Source organism: Panthera onca, chromosome C1, assembly GCF_046562875.1.
Source record: "Panthera onca isolate mPanOnc1 chromosome C1, mPanOnc1 haplotype 2, whole genome shotgun sequence".
NCBI classification, from domain to species: domain Eukaryota; kingdom Metazoa; phylum Chordata; class Mammalia; order Carnivora; family Felidae; genus Panthera; species Panthera onca.
The window spans coordinates 152,876,524-152,890,046 of record NC_138346.1 but is presented as its reverse complement, the minus strand read 5'-3'; the positions used below and the strand labels follow the sequence as shown (position 1 = coordinate 152,890,046).

The window sequence follows — 13,523 nt, the reverse complement described above, 5'->3', positions numbered from 1 at the left end:
TCCTTAAAAACAAACTTCTAAAGAAGGCTCAAAGGTTTAATACATTGCTTACAGACTCATAGTTTAAGTAAGCAGACAAACTGTAACTTAAATTGCAGGGTTTTTTCTGATTCTAAAGCCTCTGCTTCTAAACACTAATCTTCCCAAATAGCAAATGACTCCGCTTCTGAACAGAGTCAAATGATATGCTATATTGTTGTTTTTTATACTTTATTCCCAGACTATAAGTAATGTGTGCATTGAGCCCTCTTTCATTCAGTTTTAAAAGATTAAGGAAAAGCAACATATTAATAGTTTGTTTGCATTATTAATATTTCATTAGTGATGACTCACTATTGTCCCCAAAATAAAAAAGATAATGTTTCTTCAAAGTACTGCTAATTTGGGCATGACAGTTTCTAAGGTAATTTCCACGTAGTAGTATGTAAATTAATGATAATACACATTTATAAAATGCCTTTTCATCAACTACACCTTTTTGTTGGCAACGTTTATCCTAATTTTAAAAATGATTGTGGGGGCGCCTGGGTGGCGCAGTCGGTTAAGCGTCCGACTTCAGCCAGGTCACGATCTCGCGGTCCGTGAGTTCGAGCCCCGCGTCAGGCTCTGGGCTGATGGCTCGGAGCCTGGAGCCTGTTTTCGATTCTGTGTCTCCCTCTCTCTCTCTGCCCCTCCCCCGTTCATGCTCTGTCTCTCTCTGTCCCAAAAATAAATAAAAAACGTTGAAAAAAAAATTTAAAAAAAAAATGATTGTGGATGCTTTGAAAGTTAATATTGAAATCTGAGAATATTGATTACATCTGGAAGGTAAAATATACAGTTTTAATACTTTAACTTTTACCATCTGCTAATTGTAATTCATTAGATACTTTATATTTTTCTCTTACTTATAATGCACAAACCTGAAGAATATCACTAACTTTAAATGTTACACTCTAAATTTTAAAAAAACAAATCTATCCACATACTTTTATGCATGAGAAGTAAACTAATAAAGCATTAATTTCCAAAATTATGCGGGTTCATTTTGTTAAGATTTTGAGATGTACAAATGACTTCATTCCCAAATAGAATTTTTTTTCATTTAGAGTAGAAAGACTTGCAGGAATGAATTTTAAACTGATTTTTAAAATTCAGGGTTTTTGCTCCATTAAAAGCAGCTTTACGACCTATAAAGTAGGATTTAGGATTTTCTTCATGGTAGATGATGAATTTATGATTAAAATATAAGTTTTATGAATATTAATGTAAGAAAATACTTTTATTCTGGTGTTTGAATTTGATAATGTTACAAAGCATTTATTACTGGATTTATTTTAGTTAACATGGGATTCTCAGGATGAATGTTGTACTTTGCTTTTTACATTTGTAAGAAAATTAGAGGAAAAAATATTCAATATGATAGAAAGTTGCAATCTAAAATAATGTGTAGAAATAATATATAGGTGAAAATTTTGATAGAGGTTTTAAAACACTGATGTTTTTCACATCAGTGAAATTAGCTTTTTATCTGTACATGCCAACTTCTGGAAATTTTCGGAAGTGTGCTTAGAATATTAAAAATGACTAAATGCTTAGAATTTGAGACAGAGTGCTTATTCTGTACCTCCACATTTATTTACTCTGTGGTGTTATTATTTGCAAGGGCTGCCTTTATGCCCCTTTAGTTCTAAAAATGATATATTGTCTTCCTGTAGTTTAGCCACGTATTAAAATTTATTTTGAGAAAGAAGTCGAAGGTTATATATAGAAAAATTTACAGTGATTACAGTGGATCTTTTTGTTGTTGTCATTCTTCATGACATCCTTCCAGGAAACATAGTGTCTTTTCATAGATTGTCAAAAATTTTATTTCCAGATTTATTTAGTGTTAGAAATTTTCATTGGCTAGCAAATATTAGGAAAAGATTATACTTGCCTTTAGTTGTTAAAAATGGGTGTACAGGTCATGTATACATGTACTTAGAAATTATACTAATATAGACCCTCCATGTTAGGAATTTATGGATAAATAACTAGTCTGCTTGCTCAAAATTGCAGCTGCTAAAACCCTTGATTCTTTTGATTAAAATTAGCAAGAGAAGAAGACATGTTAGCACTGTAAACTCTATTAAGAACTTGCTGCTTAAATTATACTCATAGCTTAATGATTTTGTTTCATTTGTAACTTAATAAGATTTATAGAGCAAAAAGCATGAGTTTCCAAATATATTTATTCAAAGTCTGACTTGTCTTAACACAGTGGTTCTCATATGTCAGAATCATTTGCAGATCTAGTTAAAAAACAGAGTGCTGGTTAGTTATTTGCCTCTGGAGTTTCGTAGTCTGTTAATCTTGGGTGGAACCTGAGTGTGTTTTTTTAACAAGTTCCCAGTTGATGCTGGTGCTCCTGGTCTAAGGACCACATTTTGAAAGTCAGTGCTTTGACTCTTTTAATTCATCTGTGCATCTTTACAAATACAAAATAAAATAAAGTAAAATAAGATCAGTTATTAAATCTGAAGTGTTTAAAATATATGTAGCATTAATTTTTTATGACAGTAATTGTATTTACTTCCAGTCGTAACTAAAAATCCACCTATTTTTTAAAAAAAAACTTTATTCTTCTGCCTTATTCTCATTCATACTTAATTTTTACGCTTCACATGTAAGAAAAGTGTAGATTTTTAACATAATGAATCCACATAGTATTACCAAAATATGCTGGTAACGTGATGGTTAATACAGCCATACCTTTACCAATAAGTCTTCTTCCGTAGGGGAAGAAGGAGAACATGATGCAGGGACTATGCCCAGGACTGAGAATACAAGCAACTGAATGCCTTTCTTTTCTTGGCTTAGTTGTACCTTTTCATTTTCATTAGAATGAAAACTTGAAGCAGAGCAGTTGGTGGGAATTTACTTTGCTTCTGTGGCTAATTGCTTTCTCTTTCCCTATCTTCTTAAATGATAGCAGTTTACAGTTTTACAATCTTACTAACAATATACTGGTTAAGGAGTTTTCAGATTTTTCTGAGTCCTAACAGCTCACATTGGAATTTTCTTTCCTCTTGTGTCCCCAAACTTACTGAATTTGGAAACTTAAGGCTCTCGCTTCATTCACAAATGAATGTACATAGTGGTATTTTATTTCCATCATTTGGTCCTCTGAAAGCTTCAGTATTGTTTTTTTGCCATGAGGCAAGATACCGGTATGCAAATCTGATAGTTTTATACTTCTTACAGTTGTGTTCCTCTTCTTGCTAACACTTTACTGTTTTAGCCCCTAAATTTCACTTTTTCTCAAGATTAATTTCTAGTACTCCTGACGTATAAAATAAACATTTTTGACATCATGGGAAACTATGAATTTTATAAATGTATATAATTTTATTTGCAAGAACTCCATTAAGCCTCCTTACCTTCAATTTTACTTACAAATATAGCTCTATAACACTTTTTTCTGTCTTAAAGTAAGTGTTTTTGTACAATGTGATTATTAAAAGAAATTAAAATGTGGTTGATATAAATTATGGTAATTCCTTTTGACATTAATTTGAACTTATAGCTGTGGTCAGGTAACTAATGCACAAAAAGATCTGAAAAAGTAAATATGAGCAATTATTTTTCATTGTATGGTGTTGGTCTCTTTTAAACAAAATGTAATGGAAGCAGAAATACTTGTCCTTTATATACTTCTTGCAAACATCCTGTGACATTGAAAAATATGAAATAAAGATGTTTTTGGTTTCATATTGCAGTCATACTTATCTGATCATCTGGGGAAAAATGGATAATTATCAATGTTATCTTTATTTTCGAAAAATGAGATAAATTCCCAAACCCTTTGAGCTATATCCTCCTTCACGAACTTGGTCCAAAATCCTTCACACTCTTGGTCCATTTCATCCTTGAGTACAGTCCCCTTACTTTAACCATGTTTACCCAAAAACATGGCAGGATTTTGTTGAGTGGCTATAAAATGTATACCAAGGGAATATAGAAAAGAGAAGTCTAACTCATAGGGGTTTGGATTTGTTTGTTTCTTAAAGGTGTGGGAATGAGATAAAGGGAGGGTTCTTGCAGGTATGAATAAATATAAGGAAGGAAATAAAAGCACTTTAGTTTTTGATAAGGACAGGTAGTGGTTGAGTCTCTTGATCCTGGAAGATCAAGAAACTTGAACAAAGTGGTGAACTTGATTGTTGTAAAATCTAAGAAAGAGGAAAATGAACCATTAGTTGAACTATTAGATACTGATCTATTGAGGAATCTTAAATTCATCTGCTGTTTAAAATTTTAAGATATATAATTGGTTCTGTGATTCATGTTAAAATAATTCATTTACATTAAGTGGAGAATCATTGGCACGTTTCTTCAAATGATTGAACCAATTGAAGAGAAATACAGATAACAAGAGTAAAACATGATGTTGCCTAAGAATGTGACACTGCACCATTTACATTGTCCACGCTTTTGAAAATTATTTTATATGGGATATTTTTAAAAATATATGGCATACAGCATTCTAGATTAATTGTGGTAAAAGTTATCATTTGTATCTGTACAAGTAATATTACAGTTTATGTAATATTTAAGACTTTTGTTTGAAGTTTATTGTATATACCTTGACCTATAAATGTACCTGTTTGGTCCTGTAGAAGTTTTCAGGTCTTGCTGCTCTTCAGGATGAATCCACCTGGTTTGAGTTGAGATGGCTCCAAGGTGCCTGACTTAACATACCTATCCCTTTTAATGCAGTTCTCCTTCTGCTGTCCTTTAGTTAGTTGTCGTGCTAACAAACAAACAAACAAACAAAACAACTGAGCCGCTTTTTCATTCTTTACTTGCCATTTTATAGTCCGGTTATTTTATGCACTGTAGACTATCTGGTATTCAAATTGTTGAATAAATTTTGTTATAATGCTCTTGTTCTGCTTGCTTGGCCTTCTTAATTTAGGTACTATCAGAAAATATAATAAAACCATGCAAACATTACATTGTGTCGAGTTGTAATCAAGTCAAATTATAAAGGGGAATAGTTCCTGCCTTTATAAAGCTTATAAAAAGAACATTTTGAGAAATTTATAGAACTCAAATGAATATCATCTTGCCTGAAATTCTACCTTAATCCTAATACTCTCCATGAATTCACAACACAGAAGTAGGAGAATACTTCCAATAGTAATAAATAGGGCATGATAGACATCATGTTAGTGCCATTCTCTTTCATGTTTCATTTCAGAGAGCATTAATTTAGAAGAATCTAGGTTCATGGTGATGCCATATTTAGTGTGAGCACATTGTGGTCTGTGAACAAAACAAGAGTCACAACAGTCTTAGACACAGTATGTGCCAGGCACTGTGCTAACTGCTTAAAATGTGCCCTATCATATGTCAAGCCAGAGCATGGAAGGTGTGCTCTGTGAACTTGGGATCTGGTATGGAAGAACGTAGAAAGTGCCTGGAATACAAAACTTATCACAAAACCGATTGAGAGAATAAACTTAAAAACCTGGCTCCTTCTTTGTTTCAATACGTTCTCAAAACTTACTTTCAAGCTATTCAATTTATGACTCTGTTTCTGTTCATGGTATCATTTTTAATTGTTATTTTAATTTTTAAATATGACAACTGTACTGTTAAGTTTTTTTTTTAGTATATGTTGAATATGCTAAAAATTCCAATTAAATGTGTAATAGAATAATAGAGAACTGTTAGTTGCTTCCTTTTTACTTTGAGTTAAAATTTAATGTGGCCCATGATATAGAAATATTACAACAAAAAGAAAAATAGGATTTTTATAGCTCTTTATTTAAAATAATGTGGAGCAACCTAGTATCAGTTGATTTTTTGTTTGTTTTATGGTACTAGTTGCTTAAAGAAAATGTGGATCAGTTCTCTATTAGATTTCTTTATTAAAAACAAACAAGTCAGTGATTATGTTACACAAGTTTGATTTGTTTTGTTTTCCAGGTGCAACAATAGAACACAGTGTATAGTAGTTACTGGGTCAGATGTATTTCCTGATCCATGTCCTGGAACATACAAATATCTTGAAGTCCAGTATGAATGTGTCCCTTACAGTAAGTATGAAGTTTGTAGTTTTCACTTTCTCTAGCATTCCTCGTTGATGCTGAAAGACTACACATGTGAAAGAAGCATATGTTTATGGCCTACAAAACCATTATGCATGCAGAGCACTAACAGACTCGGGCCTCCAATTAGCTTCATGAAGTGTGGAAGGAAGCCATAGTGTGATGCTGGCCAAGTGTCTGTCTGTGTTCTTAAGTGTTTGGCTTTTAAGACTAGTGTTTTTCCAGAAAACAAACTTGAATTAGCTATTCAGTAGGGCAGATAGAAATCTGTACTTTTGCCCAATACCAGTTGCTGACAAATTGGTTTGGCTCACAGTTTTCTAAAGAAGGAATTGACTTTGGTTTTAATCGTGAGCTACTTGAATGGCTACCTGCTGTCGTGGTAACTTTAGTGCCTGGTAAAAGCTACCATTGTAGTAACTGAGGCAAGTGCTTTCCTGTTTTGTTCCCTTGTCCTTATAGGAGCATTTCTTTACCAGATTGTGTTGAAATCTTAACAGGAAATAAAATAGACATAACAAAGCCTTGATTATACTTCCATTTTTAATTTGACAACATCCATTAGATCCTGTAGAGGGACATTTAAAATTCAGTTGGAAATTTCATAAGTAGTCTTTAGCTAATGCTCTAATTCTGTGTAGTTCTCCTCCTAATTTCAGAATTCATACTGATAAATTGTACTCTTTACTTTCAATAGAAAAAAGCACTTTAGACAACTAAAAGTTTCAGTATACTACCTAATTTTCATAGGCTAGTTTGTTTGATAGTGTTCTTGTCTTCGTTACTGGAAAACAAGAGGTGTCTGTCACCTTAATTCATAGGCATTTGAATTGAAAGTTCTTTAACAGCAGTTTTATTGATTTGTGATAGTTTTATACACTGCTCTCCTTAAAAAAAAATAGATTTAAACTAAATAATGAAATTGCTTTTTCCAGAACCTCAACAACTAGATCACTAGTTCTGATAGATTTATATGTCCAAACTATCAATATTTCTAAAACCAGAGGGCTGAATTCAGATGGATATAGGATGTCCAATATGGTAGTAATACTTTCTTACACATCCTGTGAAGGCGCGGTATCTTTTTCCTCTGCCCACAGTTTTGATAAATTGGCTTTTTGTGGGTATCAGTTAAAGGCCAAACACAGATTATCTTTTCTTTTCATCCCTGCTCTGTGTTCCTGTGTTACTGTGAAATGGATGCTTTTTATGTTTTCAGTATTTTCTATACCATTTGTAGGATTGGAAGCCTACTGAGTGCACTGATCTTTATACCATTTCTCTTATGTGTAGTGTTGGTGGCTTACATAATCATTCTCCTGTGCCACTAGAGGAATACTGTATTCTTTTGAGCTAACCAAAATTTTGTTCCATAAAGTTGCTTTCATTTGAATTTATCATGGTTTCTGTCCTCAAATTAGAAAAGGAATACAGCATCCATTCCCAAACAGTGGAATCAGTCAGAGCTGCCAAGAATTGTCTTTCTGGAGCCAGTTCCTGTAACCTAGTCTATAGACCAAGAACAGTGTTAAGCAAATATTATTTTCAGACTCTTAAGTTATTTCTTGCTCTATTTAAGAAAGAAAAATGTGGATATCTTCTGGAACATCTAACTTTCAAAATTTTACTTTTTCAGTTCTCCAGAAGTGTTGTATATTGTGCACTAAACTTGCAAATAGCTATACTCAGAGAAGTATTTGTTCTTTTTAGTTTTTGTCCTTAAAAAAAAAACAAAAAACAAAAAACCAGTAATTAATTTGCTGTTACCTTTCTAGATGTTTGCACGAATCAGAAATAAGTCTGGCTTTTTTTTTTTCAAATTATGCCATGTGAACAAATAGAATTATAATTCCTATATACTGTACAGTTGTGACACACTATAAATTGCATGGTTTTCACTAATATTAAAATTTAATGCAAAAGATCTTTTTAGATTGTTTTGATCTTAGGTAGGATCGTGTTTTTCCTTACCTCTTTTCCCCATTTTCCTCTCCTTTTGTTTCTTTATGCTTCTGTCATAGCCATCTCTTACACTTTTATTTTTCCCTTTCCCCTTGTTTTAATAGTGTTTTTGTACGTTGTATCATTTGCATACCCCTCTTAAACTTTGTATAGCTGATAAAAATTGTCACTATAACATTTATTATGTGTCATTTACCACCTGGCTTTATGCCAGTTTCTATCCAAAGCAAATTCTCTGGGAATTCATACACCTGAAACTATATCCTCCTTTTTAAAAAATGTCCAGAAATTTCCCATGATTTTTGAAAATCTTAAAATGAATTTACTTAACAGAGTTTATTAGAAATGCTATTGTTTGTTTTACTCTTTATTATGGACAGGCACATGTAATATAATATGTGACATTTACACCTGCCCAGATAATGCCCGTGTCAAAAATGTGTGTATCCAGAGTATCTTTTATCGTTAACAGAAATGTTAGTAATTTAATATATGTGTGTTTAAAGGAAGTCTTAAGGATCTTGTAGGATAAAAGAGAATAATTATTATACTTTCATATTTTACAGTCAAGATTTGGCTTCAGTTTTTGTGCCCTCTTTTTCAAATTATCATCAAATTATACAAGTTACGCCATAATTTTAGCTATGTTTTCTTCATTAGAATGACCATTACTATTGATTAAATATTTTTCGTGAATAAGTGTGAGATTATTCAAAATGAAATAGTGTGTCACTTCAGGTACAGAGTATGTAGGCTTAAGTTTGTTTGGGTCAATTTTGTGTCTTGCATATCCATGTAGTTGTCCTCCACTGATGTTAGTGGGTCATGTATTTATGTTTGGTCTATAGAATAGTAAATGTATTGTTATGAATTAATTCATACAGTCCTGTAAGACAAGTTGCAATATACATTTGGCATGTGATGAAGAATGCTGGTTTTATTAATTTTATTGTATTTTTATATTCTTCTGGGTTGATGGAGTTTGGGCTGATTTGACAGATACCTATCTGTCCTTTGAGTTTTCATAAAAATCATAATATAAAGACTTTTGTTTTCAATACCCATATCTTACGTGATTCGTCAATCATCAAAAGTTTTTTAGATCATTTTTACATTTGGGTGTTACTTCTGTTTTCATCAGAACTATAAATTATGTACAATTTATCTACATTTTATTCTCTTTAATATGTGATGTCAGTTAAATCACAAAGGAAGAATTCCCTATTTAATATTTTGCTAAGTAAATGCACTGTCATTTTAGTGTATTACATGATAAAGCCTGGCCATTTTCAATTTATAGAAAACAAATATACTTTATAAATTCTTTATTGAACTTGTTTTAAGTTCTGTTCTAAATATGTAACATATTTTAAAATGTATTATTCCCATCCTTTACATTTACTTGATTTACTCAGTAAAATCATCCTTTCCTGAAAAAAAGAATACAGATCTGTATATAAATATAGACTGAGAAGTCACAACACTAATGATTTCTCTTATGCTCATTTTCCCACGACGCCCTTCCGTTATTGATTCTAAGCAGGTATAAGATTGCTCTTCCTTGAGGAGTAAGTTTAGAACTAGTGGTTTATAAAAAAAGAACTGTTTCGTATCAGTAACACTGAACTTACTTTTACCTGATATAGTCAGAATTACACATGAGAGAGCAAGTATGTTTCCTGAAAGTGGTTAAGTAGACCAAGTCAGATGGGAAGGTGGTAGCGTAATGCAAAAGGTTATACGCTATTCCTATGGCAAAAATATTTGTGTGATATTTCTCCCTGAGGTATCTCAGGAGGTCAGTATTTAATCTTGATGAATTATTATAATTTTTAAAAATTAATCAAGCTAAGACATCTTAATGAAATGTGCAACTACAGTATCTTTGAATAATCAATTTGGAGATAGAGTATTAGCACACCCTAATGCATTTTAATAAGGAAAGAGGGAGAATCACAGACATTAATCTGGTCACTTTATGAAATTCAGGCAACATACTTCAAGGCCTACATACAGTCTAAAATAGTGTTTTATGGGTTGTTATTATTACAGTTCTATTTACCAGGAAGAATCTTACATAGCAACCTTCCTAACTGTATAATCCGTTTCTTTAGACTTCTTGGAGGGAGGATTTTTTTTTCTCATATAACTGTACTAATCAGGTTTGTTTTATGAAAGCATTTACCTTTTATGGGGTCTGTGGAGTCAAGGTATTTGCTTTGAATGCTCGGTATGATTGTCGCTGCATGCTAGCTTGCTTTCTGTGTAAATTGATGATGGTAGACGATGTCATAATAAGCTAACCATAATTCTTTCTTCCTTTTTCTCCTTGCCTACTCTGCTTGCTTTTTCCTTGTATGTATTTTGCTTACTTTTTTAAACAATAGACTTAATACTACAAGTTTGAGATATGTGATATAGAGAATTTAATAAGAATTTTATAATATAAAACATACAAAAATTTAAATAAGTAAATTTACTAATTCTTAATGGGGAAGAAAGGTACTATGTTACCCCACCCTTAAAAATCCTTATTGGGGTAGCAGGAGAGATTTATTTATTCCGAAAAGGAGGCATTTTTTCCTTATAATTAAAATGGATTTTTCTAGAAATGAAAGATAAAAAAATGAAATGTACTAAGATGCATAATTATATATATTTCTTCTTACATAAATATCTTAGAAAAGAATGTTAAAATATAATCATATCAGTATTCTTTAAATCAGACCTAAGCTCCACAATTGAGTTATTTTTATAAATATATTTTCCTGTTGTTATGCTTACCTGTTTTTATCAATTTAATAATGAGTTAATATGATAGATGGGGATGATATACCTTTGCATGCATTTGTGCCTGTAGCATACATAGATACAGTAAAACTTGGTAAAAATGCTGAGCGACTTGGAAAGGCAAGAGTATATATACCATGCATTAGTGAAGAGTTTCATTATTTATTCAGGTACCCTAAGTGAAACAACATGCCAACATATTTGTATTGCCTCCTTAATCTACTAAAATGATTGATCCATGTTCTTTTATGTAACTTTAGAATCTTTCTCCTGCTAGGTTTTCCTGTTGTGTGTTTCTCTTTATCCAAAGTAGTACAGCTCTTATTCTTCCTATATTTAGCATCTATTACGAATTCAGTCTTAGACTAATAGTCAATTTATTTTAATCTTTTTTCTTTTTTCCTTGCACTTTTTTTTTTGTTTCTCTTCCGATGCTTAAAATAGAAGTGGAGCAAAAAGGTAAATAACGTACACAGTCTGAACCCCAGCTCCCTGTTATGTGCCTTATGGATGTTACCTCCTCCCTTCCCTTTCCCCACAATACTCCTGACATTAAAGTAATCAGCAGGATCTCATAAATGCACCTCATAAAGAAGTCGACTGTTTACAGTGAAATTATATGACTGCTAAATCTGGTGATGGGGTAAAAATTCTGAAGTCGGCCAGGGGGAGCTGCTCCTCCATTCTGTGTTTCTTTTTCACCCTTTATCTCTCTTTCTGACACCTTTGGATATTTTATTATTAAAGTGTCATCCTGCTTGGCTTCCAGAACCCTCTCCATAGCATGCCATGGTTCCAGGGTCTCCTGGTTGTTTCATCTCTGCTTTTCTTGTATTTACTTTTCTCTGTTCCTAATTACATTTTCCGAATGTTTACGTTTCTTCAATTGAAGAACCTTTGTTTTCAGTCTAACTTTATAAAAGTTCTAAATAAGCCTTCACATTGGGTTTTTGTTTTATTTGCTTTATTTTGGTGTTTTGCTTTTTGAGGGTTTACAAGTGTGCTAGGGGAAGGAGGGTACAAAGCTGGGACTAAATATTTTGTACACTGCTATGCACAAAGCTTAAAAGTTTTAAAGTATAAATTACCAAATCAAAAGCTTGAAAACACATAGCAAAAGTGCACATTGTCAACTTAGCTGTGAATGATCTTAAACTTAGGTTTGCCCTTACGAAAACAAACCCCAGCCACTTTGTATGCTGGTACATTGATTATGGTAACTTGAAGAAGGAAAGGTGGTACTTGTATTAAGTATAAATTACAAAAAAATCAAATGTTAATAAAACAAATTTTTTTCTCTTTTGATTTATGATCATTGAAACTTGTGTTTGCCTGTTTAATTTTTTAACTTGGCTTAATTGTTGTCTTTTCTCTGTGACTGTTAGTTTTTGTGTGCCCTGGGACCTTGAAAGCAATTGTGGATTCACCATGTATATATGAAGCTGAACAAAAGGCAGGTGCTTGGTGCAAGGACCCTCTTCAGGCTGCAGATAAAATTTATTTCATGCCCTGGACTCCCTATCGTACCGATACTTTAATAGAATATGCTTCTTTAGAAGATTTCCAAAACAGTCGCCAAACAACAACATATAAACTTCCAAATCGAGTAGATGGTACTGGATTTGTAGTATATGATGGTGCTGTCTTCTTTAACAAAGAGAGAACAAGGAATATTGTGAAATTTGACTTGAGGACTAGAATTAAGAGTGGAGAGGCCATAATTAACTATGCCAACTATCATGATACCTCACCATATAGATGGGGAGGAAAGACTGATATCGACCTAGCAGTTGATGAAAATGGCTTATGGGTCATTTATGCCACTGAACAGAACAATGGAATGATAGTTATTAGCCAACTAAATCCATATACTCTTCGATTTGAAGCAACGTGGGAGACTGTGTATGACAAACGTGCTGCATCAAATGCTTTTATGATCTGCGGAGTCCTCTATGTGGTCAGGTCAGTTTATCAAGACAATGAGAGTGAAACAGGCAAGAATGCAATTGATTACATTTACAATACCCGATTAAACCGAGGAGAGTATGTAGATGTTCCTTTCCCCAACCAATACCAGTATATTGCTGCAGTGGATTACAATCCTAGAGATAACCAACTCTACGTGTGGAACAATAACTTCATTTTACGATATTCTCTGGAGTTTGGTCCACCGGATCCTGCCCAAGGTAAGAACGTTTGCTTGCTAATGCTCATGTCTTTATAATAGCTTACTTTTAAAAGACTCAGAGGTTTTTTGTTTTTTTTTTTCCTGTCCGTTTTCTTCCCCTTTTCATGGTTAAAACTCAAAGGATGATGTCGTGGTATTTCATGTTGGCACATAGTGTGTACATTTTACCCTTATTTTGGCCCATTTTCTTTCTTTGAATTTTTTCATTTAAATGTTGACTTCAAAAAATTGTAATATCATTAGTCGGTTTTGTTTTGCATTGCTAAGAATGTAATACCAGCTACGAACCTGTTAGCTTTGTGTTTTTTTTGTTTTTCTTTTCCTATTCCTACCTGACTTCTGAATTGATTACAATCTATGTGCAGACCTTTTAACTTCTTGGCGCCAGTGGTTAAGGGAAATGTGTGTTAGGAAATCCCAGGAGAATTGTCAGGTTTGATGTACAATGTCAAGCATAAGTGTTCTGAAGTTGTGGTATCTACTATCTGGGTAGGAAAGGGAGTCAT

General features: G+C 32.8%; 1 protein-coding gene and 1 long non-coding RNA gene across 35 annotated transcripts in view; one reads left to right on the top strand and one right to left on the bottom strand.

Annotated features, from left to right (window-relative positions):
* LOC144617237 (uncharacterized) overlaps positions 1 to 12,174 on the bottom strand; it is a 73,746-nt gene extending 61,572 nt beyond the window's left edge. Inside the window, exons 1-2 of one of the 3 annotated variants that reach the window (XR_013557540.2) lie at positions 10,225 to 12,174; positions 4,625 to 4,774 (exon numbers count right to left, since the gene is read on the bottom strand). This is a non-coding gene — a long non-coding RNA (uncharacterized LOC144617237). The remainder of the gene's footprint in view (positions 1 to 4,624; positions 4,775 to 10,224) is intronic. The other 2 variants (XR_013557539.2, XR_013557538.2) reach the window with 2 other exon arrangements.
* ADGRL2 (adhesion G protein-coupled receptor L2) overlaps positions 1 to 13,523 on the top strand; it is a 625,339-nt gene that overhangs the window by 563,682 nt on the left and 48,134 nt on the right. For all 32 annotated transcript variants that reach the window (XM_060625624.3, XM_060625633.3, XM_060625635.3 and 29 more), the window contains 2 exons: positions 5,956 to 6,065; positions 12,215 to 13,015. In XM_060625624.3, coding sequence (XP_060481607.1) covers positions 5,956 to 6,065; positions 12,215 to 13,015 — 911 coding nt within the window. The remainder of the gene's footprint in view (positions 1 to 5,955; positions 6,066 to 12,214; positions 13,016 to 13,523) is intronic.